This window comes from Pongo abelii, chromosome 18 (genome assembly GCF_028885655.2).
Source record: "Pongo abelii isolate AG06213 chromosome 18, NHGRI_mPonAbe1-v2.0_pri, whole genome shotgun sequence".
In the NCBI taxonomy this organism is placed as follows: Eukaryota; Metazoa; Chordata; class Mammalia; order Primates; family Hominidae; genus Pongo; species Pongo abelii.
In genome coordinates, this window is record NC_072003.2 from 15,817,050 (window position 1) to 15,835,626 (window position 18,577).

At 49.7% G+C, this 18,577-nt stretch overlaps 1 protein-coding gene across 9 annotated transcripts in view; it reads right to left on the minus strand.

The window, feature by feature from the left end:
• SNX29 (sorting nexin 29) overlaps window positions 1-18,577 on the minus strand; it is a 584,658-nt gene that overhangs the window by 27,936 nt on the left and 538,145 nt on the right. The window contains exon 21 of one of the 9 annotated variants that reach the window (XM_063717590.1): window positions 14,956-15,282. The exons of the other annotated variants lie outside the window; for them this stretch is intronic. Coding sequence (XP_063573660.1) covers window positions 15,249-15,282 — 34 coding nt within the window. The 3' untranslated portion in view covers window positions 14,956-15,248. Of the gene's footprint in view, window positions 1-14,955; window positions 15,283-18,577 lie in introns of those variants that run through there. 9 annotated transcript variants of the gene reach the window in all.

The following is an 18,577-nucleotide window of genomic DNA, read 5'->3' on the forward strand; positions in this document are numbered from 1 at the left end:
AATAGCTCCAAACACCTGGAATGCTCCAGGTATCCCACCCTAATGCCCACGGCTTAGACTCCCCTCTCAAAGAGAGGTGGTCACTTCCCCAGGGGTCTCGCGAGTCAGAGCAGGGAGGCCCCTGTGCCGGCTGAGTTGTTGGGAGCTGAGTGAGGCAGCAGGGGTGGACGCAGCATCTGCAGGACCAGATGGGCTCAGCTGAGGGTTATCTCTGCCCTGCCCACTGTAGCTCCCCCGAGTTGGCTCTGGGTGGAGACTTGAAGGGCCCCTGTATGCCTAATGGTGAAAGGTGCTGTTTAAAGGCTGCCTCTCCATCTCAGGTTAAAATCTGAAAGCTTCATGGTGACCTCGTCTCCTGCCACCCACCTCGTACCAGCCACTTCCCTTAACCTGGAGCCTAGAAGCTGGGAAGGGCCATAGTCTAGACTCACAACAGAAGCAAACAGCCAGACCCTTGCTTTCTGTACCTCTGGATTCCAAAGGAAATGGGTTCCTCTGTCTACTCAAAAACTCCGCTGCTGGCAAAGGCCCCGGTCACCCACTCATACAGGACACACGGTCTTGCCACGGGTGCAGGAGAGTCACTGGCATCCTGTCTGTCCACAAGCCCTGGAAGGAACAGTCCCGGGGTGGGGCCATGCAGGACCCGGCCAGGAAGGGGACCATGCATGTGCTGTGTGACAATGGGTTGTTGGCGTCTGTATGCACTGGTAGTATGTGACACCCTTGCTCTGGTGGGTTCAGGTCTTCCAGATGTAAAGAGGGCCACGTGGCAAACCAGTTTCTCAACAGTACTCTTTGGAGCTGCTTGAGAGCAGAGGTCCTGTCCCTGTCATAACCTGCCCTACCCCTTCCTTTTTTGTACTGATCATATTTGCTTCTCTGAGGGCTGGCAGAGTGTCTATACTTCGTAGTTGGGCTACGGAAGTGGGAACTCACAGAGCTGGCTACCACAGCCCAGATCTCTTGCTTCCTAGCTGTGCCACCTCGGACAAGTTACTCAACCTCTGAGCCTGTTTCCTCATCTGGAAATACACTGAACAAGGGATGATGATAACATCTAATGATTATCGATTACTGGCCCATTGACCACAGACCAGGGGCTGTGTCGACACTGGCTGCATGTGTGCATTTCCCCAAGGAGTTCTTGCTGAATAAGTCAGCATGAAGCACTGGTCAAGAGCTTGGGTTCTAGAATCCTGGCTCTGCAGTTGACCAGCCGTGTGAGCGGGAGCGCGTCCGTTCACCTCTCTGGGCCGAGGTTTCCCCTCCTATTGAAAGGATGGTGGAGGAAGAGAATGCGAGTGACAGCTCTCTCAAAGGGTTCGTGAGAAGTAAGTAGTCTGGCATGAACCTGCCGATCCCAAGGCCTGACGTGGAGTGAGGAGTGACAACTCATTAAGAAATGTCTGTGGAACAATGAATCTATCAGTGTCACATTCTGGAGAACATTCCTAGGCCACACAACTCCCCACAGAAAAATGCCATCTAGACCCCTCATGACCCCAATCACGAAATAGGCCTCTTCAGAATAAGATAGGGGAGAGAAAGAGAAACGTCCAAGTCCCCCCAGCTGACATAATGTTTTAGCAGACACACCCTATGATGCCTTCCACTCCCCAGCATCACTTTTCCTTTCCAACAGTACTGACGTTTGCTGCCTCATGACTTAGGGGTCCACCTTCCCTGACCCTCCCTGAGCGTCAGGAGCCAACCTTCCCCTGTGGCCTGGAGGCTGTTCTGAGAGTATAAGGTCCTGAGTTGCAATCTGGGTGAGTTTTAGTCTTGGTGTGGTGAGGAACCAGCTGTCATGGTTTTGGGCCCTTGGCTGATGTGCACACCACCCATTCCCATCCACCGTGTTCTTAGGAATGATGCTAGTGAAGATAGTAGGATTATGGACTTCTTTTCCATAGCAGCCTCCACAACCAAATCTGCTGAAAGACCCTTGCCCCTACAAATGTGATTCCTGTGGCTTTGCAATGTGATGAGTCAACGAGGTCTAGAGTCCAGGGCCTTTGCCTTTAACTCATGGCATGACCTTGGCTGACACCATTTCTCCCAGCAGATAGGCTCCTCACTTAGAACGACAGCGTGCTGGATTCCACCTCCGGTGCTCCATGACGAAGGAATACACAAGCTCTTGTAGTGTGGTAAGAGGATGTTCTACCACTGGCTTCTCTTCCAAATATGGTGTCCCTGTCTCATGGGCTGGGAGAAATCTCTAGAGCACCAGACACATCTTGGAAAATAAACTTGGAAAATCTCCCCCAATCAACTCCACTGCAAGGCCAAAATTCATTAATTCCCGTGGTTAATATTTTCCGATACAACTGCCTTGTCGAATGCAGGCTAGAGGCGTGGCTGGAGAGAGATGGCACCAGCTGTGGTGTGCTGGGGCACTGCCCACTCTATTGGGGAGGATGAACTGGGACACACCACAGAAGCGTGAGCTCATGGCTCAGTGGGTGTGGAAGTCTGGGCCAAAGGTGTCACAAGCTTCTTACACAACGACTCGCCAGCACAGGTGGCTGTGGCTTTACTGATAGCTGTACACCAGACCCTGCAGCATGAACATATGTTTGCCCACCCACTTTTTCTCCTTTCGGGAAATCGGGCCCCCTCCTTCTGGAATAAGCATGTTCAGTCCATGAGCTTAGGTGGGCTGAACATCCTGCTCCTCTGCCCCAGATTTGGCTAATCAAGCTGCTCCATTCCCCGGGCCACAGGCATGGACCCAGTTGTGCTGATGACCCAGGGCTGCATCAGTCAGAATCTCTCCAGAATTTCTGCTGTAGCTATCAGAAGCAACGTCATGAATATGATTTTTCCTAGGACTTTCACAGGAGCTGGTGAGAACACTTAAGCTTCAGGACCTGGATCTAAACTGTCCATAAGGTACGCAGCTACCAGGATCCATCTTTCCACCAGACAGAACATGCTTGAGGGTGAAACCAACAGGATCCTAGTGACAGTATTTGAGCCTCTCGATCCAGCCATTCCTGAAGGTAGCAAAGTCCCTGGACTTTATAGTTACAGGAATAGTAAGTACTACTTTTCTGCTTCAAGCTAATTTGAAGTGGGGCTCTATAGTTTTGCTAAGCAAAGATTCCCTACTAACACACATGATGTTTCTGAGACCTCTACAGACTCAGACATTTAGCATTTCTGAGTACTGCTCATGGGTCCACACACCTAACTTCACTTACTTACCTATGTAACTAATACTTTGTTTCACTGCCTGTTTTGTTTATAGTCTAGGGCTTATATGCACAGGATTTAAGAGTAAAAGACTGGGACCAACACCAGCCTGACCCCAAAGTCCATGCTCCCAACACACTGCCTTCAAACAGAAGTTGAAGTGTTAGACCCGTGCTGGGTGCGGTGGCTCACGCCCATAATCTGAGCACTTTGGGAGGCTGAGGCGGGTGGATCACTTGAGGTCAGGAGTTCGAGATCAGCCTGACCAACATGGTGAAACCCTGCCTCTCCTAAAAATAAAAAAAATTAGCCAGGTGTGGTAGTGGGCCCTTGTAATCCCTGCTACTTGGCAGGCTGAGGAAAGAAAATCGAACCTGGGAGGCGAAGGTTGCAGTGAAATGAGATGGTGTGTGCCACTGTACTCCACCCTGGGTGATAGAACTTGGGTCTAACTTTTTCTTTTGAGACTAACAGCAGCTCTAAAACTTACTAGCTAGCTGTGTGATCTTGGGCAACTTCCTCCATTTCTCCATGCCTCAATTTCCTCATTTATAAAAAGGGAATAACAACAATAGATCCTATCCCTCTCAGAGTTGCAGATTCCATGACACCCTGTGGGGAAAAGTCTTAGCCCAGGGCCTGACACCCAGCAGGAGCCCAGGCGGTGTGGGCTGAATTGGAAATGGTAGATCAATTTAGGGATCCAGTGGGAAGAGACAATACTGCAGGATTTGGACTAACTGGTGACTAGGAGTATCTTTGCCAAACTCATTAAAAAAAAAAGAGCGGTGCTGCAAACGTGAGCCCTTCTGGACTCATGAGACAAGCCAAGTCTCTGAAGTAGATCCAGCGTCCTCCTGTGTGGGCCCAGGATGTACCGCAGGCAATAAGTGGAAAACAGCTGTTGCATCATTAACATTCATCAAGCATTGACTGGGTTCCAGGCATGCGCTACAAAGCTCGGGGAAGAGGTGAGCTTGGTTCCTGCTCTCTGGACCTTTCCATCCCAGGGGGTTGGAAATGCAGGTCAGTGTCAGGCACTGGCTGGCACAGTAGGGAAAAGACAGGAGGTGACGAGAATCAGAAACCCACTCCTGACACAGGGGAGTGGTAAACAGGTGTCAGCACGGCTGCGTTAAGAACTGGCTGAAGGAAGATGCGATGGAGTGCAACAGATGTGGCCCAAAGTGACCTCAGGGTCGAGGTCTGGCATGGAGAGCGATTTGGCAGCCTGACAAGGGAGGGTGATGAACAACTACACGCTAGAATGGTTATGACCTAGGACTCAGATCACAGAGGTCTGGGTCTGAGATCCTGGCTCCATCATGCACTAACTGGGGGTCCTTTGAGACATTGATGACACTCCCTGAGCTTCAATTTCTTTATCTGTACAATGAGCCTACACATGAAAACTGCCCTCATAGGCAATTATGTGAAAACAGAAGAAGGTAATTCTGGCACTCTAGAAGTCCGTCAGGGCTGACCATCCACACTTAGTTCTATTCCCCTGCTCCTGTCATTCTCTCCCTGACACGACACGATACGATACATGGATCCATAGTCCTTCTCTCCATGCACCAATATTCCATAATACTGCAGGATAGACAATGCTGAGGACGAGGTTCCTGGTCTGGGTATGATGTACTAAGGTCACCACCTACTGTGTCCCCCCCCCGTCAGCTTTCAAACCTGGAGCAGATGCGCGAGGCAGTCAATGACTCGGGAAAATGAATAGCAGCAGGCAGGCTGCAGTACCAACCAGTTGTTGCTGTCCCAGCAAACCTACAGTGAGCTCACCATTTTTCCCTTCTAGCATTCTCCAGCCTAAACTACAGGCAGCCTGACCCCAAAAGTGGGCGGGGGGTGAACACAGGGCTGTCAGAGAAGCCCTCTGGCTCCCGCTCCAGGAGTGGAAAAGGGGACGCCTGCTCAGAAAGGGTGGAGGTGATCTTTTTCTTTTTGCCCCTTCTCTCATGCCTTAGCCTTGAGCAGTCTGCAAGCACTTGACACTCTATGCCGAGGGGCGGTAACATCAATGGTTCCCCAAGGATGCCCAGGTCTTCATCCCTGGAGCCTGTTCATATGTCAGCTTCTATGACAAGAGGGACTGGCAGCTGTGATTACATTCAGGCTTTTGAGATGTGAAGATGATCCTGGACTCTTCAGGTCCCAGAGTAGGGGCTGGGAAGCCAGGAAGGGGCCATGGCATGGGCAGCTTCCAGGAAGCCAGGAAACAGATTTGGCCCCATGGCCTCCAGAAGGCACCAGCCCTGCCAACACCTTGACTGTAGCCTAGTAAGACAGATCTCAGACTTCTGGTCTCCACAGCAGCTGGAGAATAAATGTGCAGTTTTTAGCCAGTAAGTTTGTGCCAATTTGTTATGGTAACAATAGAAAATACAGGGGAAAACTTTCCTCTTTAATCGTAAGAGCTGTAGGCTCAAGAGGGTGGGGCAAACCCATAATGCCTCTTTTGTCCAGTCCTCCCTCTACTGGATCTCAGGTGCGGGGTGGGGGAGCTAGTCAGCCATAGGAAGGAAGTTAACCTTGACCCAATCCTTGCACCTTAGACAAAAGTCCACTCAAAATGAATCACAGATCTAAAATGTAAAGGTATAAAACTGTTAGAGGAAAACCTAGGAGAAAATCTTTATGATCTGGATTTAGGCTAACTATTGGTAGACATGACACCAAAAGCATGATCTGGGACAATTTCATCAAAAAGTTGTCATGCCAAAGATGAAGACTGGAAGAAAATGTGCAAATCACGTGTTTAACAACTCCCAAAACTCAATCTTTGTAAAACCACAAACAGCCTAGTTGCTAAGAACAGGCAAAAATACTTGGACACTTCCCCAAAGAGGATGTCTGAAAGAAAAATATGCACATGAAAAGATGCTCAACATCATTAATTAGGAAAATGCAAATTAAGACAATCATGACAGTATCAAATGCTGCCCAGGGTGCAGAGCAACTGGGCGCCTCATACACTGAGGGAATGCAGTTTTTTACATTTAGCATAAGACCCAGTCATCCACTCTTAAGTATTTGCAGCACAGAAATGAAAACTTTTGTACACACAAGCTGCACTTGAATGTTTCCACTAGTTGTATTCAAAATTGCCAACAACTGGAAACAACGCAAGTTTATCTATTCCTTTGAGTAGATAAACTGTGGTATATCCGTTTAAACAAACTGCTGACTCACCCAACAACTTGACGATTCTCACACCTGCTGAGTGAAAGACGCCAGCCTCAAGCGGGTGCTTACTGTATGATGCCATTTATGTGACATTCTTGACAAAACTAGAGGGGTGGTGACAAGGGCTTAGAGCTGGGGGAGGGTGCGGCTAGAAAGGAAAAGCATGAGGAACCCTCTTGGGGTGATGGAACTGGTCTATATTCCGATGGTGATGGTGGTTACCCCAATCTACACGTGTGTTTAAATTCACAGACGTGAAAAGTCCGTTACACTGTGTGTGAAATGCAACCAGGACTCTGGTCAAGCTATTAAACTTGGGGCTATCCCAGAATACACAGAGTGATATGTTTTTGGGCCCCATTGTGGATTCATGGATGGTTTGGACTCGAATTACTAGTCTGTGTTCCATCTTCTCCCTACTTATATCAAATGCCTTAGCATTTCACAGCAGTGCTACATGCCCACAACAGGTCATTGATCTGCAAGGGTACAAGCAGACCCATCTACCCTTCCCTGTGCTCTTCTTCGCCACGTGACTGCAGTGCCCCCCTACTCTGACTCTGGTTTCTGCCTTGTAACCCCCCTTGGCAAAGGGATATCAGCTGATGTGACATGCTCAGAGCTTGGATGCTACCTGGATGGGTGGGTTCCCCCTGTCTGTGCTCCCTGCTGTACACACCCAGGCTGGCCAGCTGGTCCTGGCAGGAGGATGAAAGATCTGTGGATCTTTCCGTTTCACAGCCCAGTTTTTCCATTCTTCCTAACCAAGGCCATCCTGCATCCACCTTACTGATTCCCAAGCACAGAATCCAGCTAAGCATCCTAGCCCATCACCTCATTCATGACCAATATGTTATCACATACCAAAGTATCATGTTTGTTACACAGCATCAACATGGCAGAAGATAACGGATAACCAAACCTCAGTTATCACTCCCCGACATCATTTTAAAAGTGCAAGGGGAGGCTGGGCGCAGTGGCTCATGCCCGTAACCTCAGCACTTTGGGAGACGGAGACCATCCTGGCTAACATGGTGAAACCTCGTCTCTACTAAAATACAAAAAAATTAGCTGGGCATGGTGGCAGGTCCCTGTAATCTCAGCTACTTGGGAGGCTGAGACAAGAGAATGGCATGAACCCAGAAGGCTGAACTTGCAGTAAGCCTAGATCACGCCACTGCACAGCAGCCTGAGCAACAGAGCAAGACTCCATCTCAAAGTGCAAGGGGAGGCCGGGCACAGTGGCTCATGCCTGTAATCCCAGCCACTTGGGGCAGGCTGAGGCAGGACAATTGCTGCCACCCAAGGGAAGGAGGTTGCAGTGAGCTGAGATCACAGCACTGCCCTCCAGCCTGGGCAACAGACTCTGTCTCAAGTGCAAGGGGAAATGGAGAAAGCTCTGAATTTGCTTGCCCCACTGAGAAGAAAGCTGTCACCAAGATCAATTATACTTTACCGCGACAGGACGATTTTGGTCTACAAATGGCAGACTTTTTTTTTTTTTTGAAATGGAGTTTCGCTCTGTTGCCCAGGCTGGAGTACACAGGCACGATCTCAGCTCACTGCAACCTCTGCCTCCTGGGTTCCAGTGATTCTCCTGCCTTAGTCTCCCAAGAAGGGGGGACTACAGGCGTGAGCCACCACGCCCAGCCAGACAACTTCTTATATGCTATGGACACACCTCTCTGATATAGGAGATATTTTATTACTTTTGTTGTTTAAACAAACCCCACACTGGATGGAGGTCATTGTGCCAAAAAATACCTAAAGTTTCAGATGCTCCAATGTTTAAAAAAGACATGAAGTAGGGCAAGCAATTGTAATATCTAAGCTGCCAACTCAAATCATCTTGGGACTGAAGTGAGAGTTTGAACAAACACAGTCAAAACTGCTTCCCTTTGAGAAGCTCGTAGTAGGTAAGATGCCTGTGAAATCTCTGCCACTATCACCATTTCATAGATGGGGATGCTGAGGCAGAGGTGAAGTTCACAAGGCTGCTATGTAGTTGAGCTGGAATTTGAGCCCAGGTCTGTTTGGCTCAAAGTCTTGCTCTGTCATATACCAAGCTGCCGATGAGCTCCTGTAGGAAATTACTAACAGAGCATTGACTTAGCCACTATACTAAAATCTAAACATGTACCACACTAACCAGTTTACTGAGGTGAAAAGGTCCATTATTTTGGGTGTGCCAGGCACCTTGCAGTCTGGTCTCTGGGCTCAGCAATTTAGGGCCTTGCCAAGGGGATGGCATCTTTATGCTAACAAGATCCCAGAGTCCCAGCCTCTGAGACGGACTTGACCAACAGCTGAGAGGAAAGGGAGGGACCTTGGGTGGAGATACATGGAGAAATCTACATCGTCTCCTAAATATGTTCCGTGAATTTGCTTGCTGTGTGCTACCCTGGCCCCCATGCCCTGAACAACTTTATTTTTTTTTGAGACGGGTTCTCACTCTGTTGCCCATGTGGGAGTGCAGTGGTGCGATCTTGGCTCACTGCAACCTCCACCTGCCAGGCTCAAGTGATTATCTTGCCTCAGCCTCCTGAGTAGCTGGGATTACAGGTGTGCGCCACCATGCCCGGCTAATTTTTGTAGTTTTAATAGAGATGGGGTTTTACCATGTTGGCCAGGCTGGTCTGAAACTCCTGGCCTCCTGATCTGCCTGCCTGGGCCTCCCAAAGTGTTGAGATTATAGGCGTGAGCCACTGCGTCCAGCCCCCTGAACACCTCTTAATACCAGCTCTGCCCTGGATCTAAGGAACCTAGAAATTAGCTGTATACACTCCTGCTAGCAAGGAAAGCGACCCCTGCTGCAGCCACAGCCAAACTACTTAGTACGTTCTCTGTGCTAGGTGTGAGCTCTTCAACTTTCCGAGGTAGGGGCTATAATTAGTCCCATTGTACAGACAGGAAAATGGAGGCCTGAAGTCCCTAAAGGTTCTAATCCAAGATCACTGATAAAGTCAATGGCAAGGCCTTCAGTCAAACCCAAGCCTGCACAACTGCCGCCCTCCTCCTCACTGATGAGGCCATTCTGCTTGTACCTTTAATGTGAAAATCATAAACAAGCTTTGTCCCCAACCCTGACAGTACAGCTTGTTTCCTGCTGCATTAGTAATTTCTCAACCTGTCTTCCCAGAACGAGCTAGTGAGAAAAACATCCTCAACTCTGTCACAGCAAGTTCTCATGTGTAAAAAAGAAAAAAATGAAATCCTGTTCTTACTCAGCAAGCGGTAACCTGCTTTATTTTCTGAGTGATGTGTGCTAAGCCAGCAGATTCTGTGCTCACAGGTGAGTGCCAGGGCCAAAGCTGAGCTTTGTTCACCCTTCTCCCTGGTCCAGGCAAAACATCCCGGGTGTGTTAGATGAAGACAAAGGGCTCCGCTCATGGGCAAACAAGTTAGGAATGCGATGGCTCCGAGTGGGTGTCAAACAGGTACCAAACACCCCTTTTCTCAGCTGAGGTCAAAGCTCTCAGAAGTTCCGTAACCCTCCCCAGCCCCATTTTCTAGACCTTTCTGCAATTAACCTCAAGGAGATGGGTAGGACCTTGGACAGCACCAATAGGCCTCCCACGGCCGATCTACGATCTAAGCACTGAGAGGCCACAGCGGCAGCAGGGCTTACACAGTGGCTGCGGCCTCTATACTCTGACGACCTCCAGAGGAGACACACGGTGGTGGAAGACGAGCGTGACCAAGCCTGGCTTCGTTTCTGAGGGGCACAGAGGACCCACAGTTAAAATGCAGGACCTGGAAAGCCCCAGCCCTGAAGATATTCAAGACTGCTCTGGAAGTGCTTCATTTCGGTGTGACAGTGACAAAGGGTAGAGGCTTGCCAATCGTGCACACCCAGCTCACACTCCCCACGCTGCCATGTCCCAGCTGTGAGACTATGGCTTAGCCACTTCACTCTGTGAGGCTCAGTCTCCTCATCTGGAAAAAAGGGACAGTAACACCAACCTCAAAATATGTGTGAACTTAATAAATGAAAAGATGGCCGGGCGCAGTGGCTCAGACCTGTAATCTCAGCACTTTGGGAGGCCGAGGTGGGTGAATCACTTGAGGCCAGGAGTTTGAGACCAGCCTGGCCAACAACAAACCCCATCTCTACTAAAAATAGAAAAATTAGCTGGGCATGGTGGCACATACCTGTAATCCCAGCTACTTTACTTGGGAGGCTGAAGCACAAAAGTCGCTTGAGCCCGGGAGACACAGGTTACAGTGAGCTGAGATCACACCACTGCACTCCAGCCTGGGTAACAGACTGCGACTCTGTCTCAAAAAAATAAAGAGATGAAAAGCTCCTGGCCTAATACCTGGACCCTGGCAGGTGCTAAATACACGTTGGTTTTTCCTCCCTCTCTCTCTCTTGACTGTGCAGTCCCAGTGCTTTGTAGCTGGTTTTACAAGACCCAACGAGCCAGCTTCTCAGGCCAGGTCTGGGTTTCTCAACCTTGGCACCACTGACGTTCGGGTCAGATAACTCTGTTGTGCAGGGAGGAGGCTGTCCTGTGAGGTGTAGGATGCTCACCACATCCCCCGCCCACTAGATTCTGGTGGCACTGTCCCCCATGGTTGGAACAACCAAAAATGTCTGCATTCATTTCCAGCTGTCCCTGGAACTGGGGAATAAGGCAAAATTGCCCGTAGTTAAAAACCAGAGAGGTAGAAGCATAAGGAAACCCACTTGGGTTTAGTAGGGCAGGGGGCAGTGAGTGACAGGGGAGTGGCAACGCCAAGAAAAGCAGAATCAAAGGTCCTCTGACAGCCCCTCTGCAGGAAACTCCTTCAGGTGAATTTTACCCATGAACTGAATTTGCTTTTTGAATTTAACAGGTGAGAACACCAGACTTCCTTTTCAACCCTAATAACCTGTGACCAATTTCCCTGAACTGACACAACTGCCCTCCAAAGACGCACTTTTCTTGGTGAGCTGCTAAAAGGAAAAGGAAAACAAAAAAAACCCAGAAACAAAAACCAAACCTTCCCTCATCACTGGCTGTGTTCTCTCTACATGTAACCAAGTGCAGCCGCTGGCTACACAGAGATGACAAGCAGCAAAATGAGCTGCCGTAGAGAAGGTGTGAGAAGTGCAGGACACCTCTCCGGAGAGCAGTACATTTGGCTGGGCACAGAGGCCCTCTTTGGGAACACGTCTTCCACATGGAGGAAGACGGCAGGTGTACCGGCAGTGCTTGGGCACTGAGCAGACATGTCTAGCCCGAGGATTATTCCAATGGACCCTTTTCTCATGCAGCCCACACTCTTATGAGGATCTGTCAGAACTGCAGGGGCTGCGCTGCCCTGAGGCCTGGTGTTGCAGCTGTCCTGGTTCAAACACCTCGTCATCATTATCCCCTGGGGTCAAGTGGGATCCCCTGCTGCCGTCACTCTGCACTGCTTCACATGTTAAACACATTTATGCACCAAAGTCCCCTTTTGCCCTGGAAGGCTTTTGAGGTACAGTGGACCCCATGTGGCCCACAGATGTTTTAAGCAAACTAAGGGGTTTCCAGCCAACTTAAACATCAGATTTTATATCAAGATGTACATTTCTGCCACCTGTTGAAAAGGTCAAGGACTTTTATCCAGCTAGCTGCAGTCCTATATAACAGGAATCAGCTCGATGAGGAGTGGCTGATCCCTTTACATGGAGCCTATGAGCTGTACTCCACGCCACTCCCTGCTGACAACTCAATGGCTTAATTCACTTATATGACCCACCCAGACCTAAACGCACCTGAGTTTACCATGGCATCCCAGTCAACACAGGTAAATTTGGGGTGCCTATTGACACTGGAAGATCACAGAACCAAGGCCCCAATTTTCGGTGTCAGTCCAGGTAGCAGGGTGTCTCCTCCCTCCAAATAATACACCTGGTTGATAATGACGAGGCTAAGAAAGTAAGAAATGTGAACAAAAGGCTGCAGTGGCTGACAGGGGCTGCTCTCTGATGTGACAGGTCTGTCCAGGAGCCCCATTGCTGGGGGTGGGGAGGTGCAACATTAGTGTGTCACCTCCTGTGGTGTGCAAATACGCATCAACACATCAGAAAACGGGCCAAAGACTCCATGAGCTCAAACAGCCTCTTAGCATCTGAGCTATCCCAGGACCCACAGGGCCACAGGTACCAGCCCACAGTGACTAGGGCTGACTTTCCAGGCAGCTGCTGAGGATTCTGCAAAGCGCTCCACAGGAGAATCAGCTGCCCTTTGCGCAAAACAGCAGCAAAGTGTCCTCTGTGGCCTCAGATGGCTGCCGGTTCCAGAATCCAGTTTGTTCAGGGAGACGCCCTGCCTGGCAAAGGCGGCCGCGTTTCTAAGCAGAGCTGTCGAGTTGAACCTGTCCCTCGCGGAGGTGTGATGTGGGCTGTGGCTTGCAAAGGCACCATCGTTTCCCCTTCCTGCCCTTGATGACTTGTTGGTGGCACTCTCCCCACAGACGAGGGGCACAGGGATGCCACCACAGCCGTGCTACACCACCTGCTCCCTGGGTCCGCAGCCAACTTGGCAGCAGAGGAGGACGGCCTGCTGTTCTTAATGCTCTGAGGCTAGATGTTGATTCTGCACCTCTCTCACGCAGGGGAAGGCTTCTCTGGGAGACACTGGCTCCCCTTGCTAGGCTGACCAGGCTCTCTTCGGCTTTCACACCTCCTCCTGCCTCTGCCCCACGGGCTCCAGGCTCCTTCCCTGTCCCCAGCTTCCATCCAAACCCAACACCTCTTCCTGCCCTCTCTTTCCTTGGGCACCTAACCCCGACCTCGTAACCTCTGCGATCCCCCATATGTCAGCCAATTCCATGTTTTAGATCAGGAAATTGCATCCCAAAGAGTGTTTCCAAATTCCTGAGAGGCACTGGAATTTGAGATGGTGAAGTCAGAATTCCTGCAAGTTCTTAGGAATTCTCCAAATCATAAGTGACTCTTAAATTATTACTAACATCCTTCCCACTACTTATCCATCATCATAGAAATCTAAAACTGTTTGCTTAATAATATTGAGTTTAGTAGGATTTGCAAAACACGATAGCCCAGAATGAATATACAAACGCTGGGAAACACAAGTGAACACTGTTGGGTGCTGCTGAAAGAATCACGCAACATGGGCACCTGCTAGCAAGGCTCATGGCACTACAGACTCCGGTGTCCAGAATGCCAATTTAAGAACTTCCTGTGCTTCCAAAACTTGTTACTTCTTGGAATCCCACTCACAGAAAGTATACAATTCACATAAACATATTAGTATTTATTTGCAAGAATGATTCATTGTTTGCAGTAGACAGAGCCAGGAACACACAGTTAGAACATGGCATCAGTGCAAGGCAATCCTGACTAATGAGATCGTGACCACGTCTCTCCCACATTTTCCTGTCCTGGTTCCTGCAAACGACGACCCAGACCTGCAGCTCCGTGTGGTGACACCTCCTGCTCCTGCCTCTACTCTGTCGCTGTGAATTCCTCCAAACTGTGATTGCTACACCTTAATTTTCAGCAGGATGGTTATAACACACTTCTCCAACCTCTTGACTGGTTTTTCTTGTGATGGGAGATGGGAGAAGACATACATTTCCTGAGGCATGCCTGGGAGAAACTGCCACCTGAAGCCAGCTCAGAGGCGGCCATCCTAGGAGACGTTCACTCTGCTCTCGCCTGGCTCTCGGCCTGCCTTCAGGATGCACATAGACTGGTTTCTGACCCCAACGCTTCCTTTTCAACTCATCTGCTCCCAAGTGGGCTTCCCCTCCTTGTCCCCTTGACCTCTCTGCACCCAGATACTCAGCCTCAAAAACTCGGCATCTTCTGCTGCTCCCCTTCCACTGCCCCAGCGGGCAGCCTAGTCACCTACTCAAGTCTCATCGTCCTCATCCCAGAGAGTGGCAATGCCGCTGCTGCCCCCTTGCCATGAGGACCATGAGGCAGGTGGTGCTACACACCTGAGACAGTGGGGCCCCATGTCCCCTCTTGGTAGGGCCTTCCAAACCCAGGTCCCCCGTTCCTCTTGGCCATCTGGCTCAGGCCCTCCTTGCCTTCTGTCTGCAACATGATCAGGGCACCCTAGCCCATCTCCCAATCCATCCACTATACCCAGTCCTGGCGTGCTCTTCGGAAAGCACAGCCCTGAGCTCACACACCTGCAACGGCTCCAGCCCCCAGAGACCAAGACCTCCACCCCAGGTCCCAGTGCGCCCTGATCATAGGGCCAAGTGCCCTGTTCCCCAGCCACAGGGGATGACTTGGGGCTCCCTGCTTCTTGCAGCTGTTCTGCACACCTGGAAAGAGTGGCTTCCCCTTCGATCCAGATCAAACCCTGCATATCAAATTGGTATAAGAGACTGGGCTTTAGTGATGTCGGGAAAAATTTAAAATGCACATACCCTCTAAGCCAGAATGGCTTCTACACATCAAGCCTGTAGCTCTACCTGCCAAAATGTGTATCCATTGAGATGTTCCAGACTACAGTCTGGGGGAGAAAAATCTGGAAACCTCTTAACTGTTCAAGTAGAGCAATGGTGAAATAAATTATGAAACAGCCATTACAGTGGATACTATTAGCTTTCAGAAGGACTGAGCCAGTTTTATTAAATTAAGAAAGGTGGCCAGGCACGGTGGCTCACGCCTGTAATCCCAGCACTTTGGGAGGCCAAGGCGAGTGGATCACTGGAGGTCAGGAGTTTGAGACAAGCCTGGCCAACATGAAGAAACCCCGTATCTACTAAAAATACAGAAATTAGCTGGGCATGGTAGCAGCCCCTTGTAATTCCAGCTACTTCGAAAGCTGAGGCAGGAGAATCGCTTGAACCTGGAAGGCGGAAATTGCAGTGAGCTGAGATTGTGCCATGGCACTCTAGCCTGGGCGACAAGAGCGAAACTGTTCCCCCCTAAAAAAAAGAAAGGCAAATTTCAGAACAGTGGAGTTTCTATTTGACTTACATAAATATTGATGATTTCTGCAGTTACACAAGAGACTTGACAGTGAGTGCAAGGGTAGGTGTGCATGGGGTGGGTGCTGTTTACTTCCTCATCTTCTATCTTTCTGTAGTGTTTCAGGGTTTTTCCACACTAGAAGTTCATCACTTTCCCTAAAATATCTGCTCCCCACAATCTCCCTCCCCGAGGCTCCCTTTCTGTTGGCAGAAACAGTGACACACATACGGTGCTTACTATGTGTGATGCGCTGTTCTAAAAGCTTCTAAAAGACCACTTTCCTCCTTAGTGGAAGAGCCAAAGACTATCAGCAACTCCAAAATCAACACCACACTTTCCATGTGGCTACCAGGGGTCTCAAACTCACCTGCCTTAGAGGGCCAGGTGGCTGATGTAAGTCAGCAGAGCACGCCAAAAGGAAAAGCAACAGGGAGTAGTTGGAACGGTGCCGAACTGGGACACACTTGCCCATGGAAAGTCACGCGCATGGACATTTTACCGAACACACACCTAACCAGTAGGCCTGCAGGTTTGAGATCTCTTGCACGGCATCACCACTCCTTACTGGCAACTGGGCAATGCTGAGGACTTTGGAGTCTGGAAAGTTCTGGCCAGTCCACAAAACAAGGGAAGTCAAAAGTTGCTACTTCCTGTTAGCAGTGACTTGCAAAGCAGCTTAGGTTCAAGTGACCCCTAGCAGTGCACAGGTCACGGTGTGGCATCGCTGAGCTAAACGTAACCTGCTCACTGGGAGAACAAGGCAGCTCACATTTCAGCAAAAAATGGATATATTTCCCAACCCTAAGAGAGAATGCAGCAACAAATGGGGGTGGGGGCGGGGGCAACCCAGACTGGGTTTTCTGCTGAAAATCCACTTGGGAATTTGTGCTGTGACCTACATTACTCTGCCACCTTCCAGCCCCCTAACTTTCTCTCTCCTCAAGGAGCACCAGAACATAATGTATTTCTCAAAGTTAAATTACTCTGCAGAAAACCATTTTAATAATGCGCTAAATGACAGCACAGCAAATCACTGAAGCTGTCACAGATTTGCGGTCCAGTTTCACTGAGCGAATTCTTGGAGTCCGAGCCTCCCTCCACGAACTGTACCTCACATCTCCCCGGGGATCTCCGCCATCTGCAAAGTGTCACATCTCTCAGTAACCACCCTTTCCCCAAATGTCAGATGACGAACACAGCACGGGGCTTCCAAAAGATGTGGGCGTTGGGAGGCTGGCACTCATCTGTTCCTTGTCTTGGGGAGTAGACTCTGGTCCCCCCCGGGCCACACTGTTAATACAGAGTTCAAAATAGAAAAGAAATGCCCCACTTCCCACCGGCCTACTTTCCAATTCAGAGCTGGCATTAGCAATGGAGGCAACGGGAGGCAGAGAGACTGGGAGGAAAAACTCAACCTGACGATTCTTCAACTCAGATTTGTGCAGATGGCAGATTGCTTAGAAGTCATGATGCCTCTTACAGAACACAGTGGAATATGGACACGTCAAATGGAATTAAAAAATGGAAGAGTGTGTGTGAAAGTAGGTCCCGTCTAATACTGGACTGAAAGTTTTAAGTAATATTTGTGAGGAAAAACACAAGCAATTTCTACCCACTGGTTTGTATCTTTCCCGGCCACCTTCTCATTTCCCAAACCGGAATGGAACCACCATTCCTGAAGCTGGCCAGCGGCCCTGTTCATAGAACACGCGGGGGCACAGTGTGCAAACCAAATGCACCATGAGTAACGTGGATGTCCGCAGATTCAAATGGAGGGGCCGCGGGAGCAGCGGGGAAGAGCCAGGACTGCAAACTCCAGAGCCAGGTGGTCATGCAGGCAAGTGATCCACCCAAGTGTATGACATAACCAGGCAAACAGCATGGACGGGATGCTGGCTCAGTGCCCAGGAGACAACAGGAGATGGGGGTTCAGTGGACATGGGGCACCCAAGTGTGGGAGAGTGGGGGAATAGGGCTGTGACCAATTCTTCTGATTGTTCAAGAGAAGCTAGGCTGGGCGTGGTGGCTCACACCTGTAATTGCAGCACTTTGGGAGGTCGAGGTAGGTGGATCACCTGAGGTCAGGAGTTGGAGACCAGCCTGGCCAACATGGCAAAACCCCATCTCTACTATAAAAAATACAAAAATTAGCTGAGCGTGGTGACACATGCCTGTAATCCCAACTATTCAGAGGCTGAGGCGGGAAAATCACTTGAACCCAGGAGGTACAGGTTGCAGTGAGCCAAGATTGTGCCACTGCACTCCAGCCTGCGCAACAGAGTGAGAACTTGTCTCAAAAAAAAGAAGCTTGACGTCTGGATTTTTTTTATCTGACACCTTCTAATTTTTTGATGTTGGCAAGTACTTGAATTAAGAAAAATAAATAACAGGCCGGGTGCGGTGGCTCACACCTGTAATCCCTGCACTTTGGGAGGCCGAGGCGGGGGGATCACGGGGTCAGGAGATTGAGACCATCCTGGCTAACACGGTGAAACCCCGTCTCTACTAAAAATAAAAAAAAAAAATTAGCAGGGCGTGGTGGCAGGCGCCTGTAGTCCCAGCTACTCGCGAGGCTGAGGCAGGAGAATGGCATGAACCCAGGAGGCAGAACTTGCAGTGAGCCGAGATCACGCCACTGGACTCCAGCCTGGGTGACAGAGTGAGACTTTGTCTCAAAAAAAAAAAAAAGAAGAAAAACAAATAACAAAACAAAACCCCACTATACTGGCTAAATAAAATAAGTTGGAGAATCAGGCTCAGTCCGCAGGCTGCAGGCTTCCCACCTCCATCCCAAAAACATGGGCTACGGTGCCAAACACCCTAGGATCCCCATGTGCTGGGTGGGGACCCCGGGACCAGCCAGGTCACCCCTTTAAGCCTCACTTTCCTCATCACTATGAAATAGATTTCACTGGCTCTCCAGAAGACGAGATGAGATGGGTGCTGTGAAACGGAAGGCTGGCATCCACAGGAAAATGGGGGGCCCTGTCTTTAGTGAACAATCCAGTTACGTTCAGTAACTCAAACGGACTTTTCAGATCCTAAGTCAACATTTGAAAGAACCAAGAAGAAAATCTGTCAAGATTTATAAGAATAATTATGCTTTGGGGGTTTTTTCCTTAGCCGGGAGATTTTTTTTTTTTTTTTTTTTTTTTTTTTTTTTTTACCAAAAATCTCTCAGGCTCAGCTTTCCAGCTGAGACAGCAGTCTCGCTGCTTTCTGTGGGCAGCACATGGAGAAACGACACGA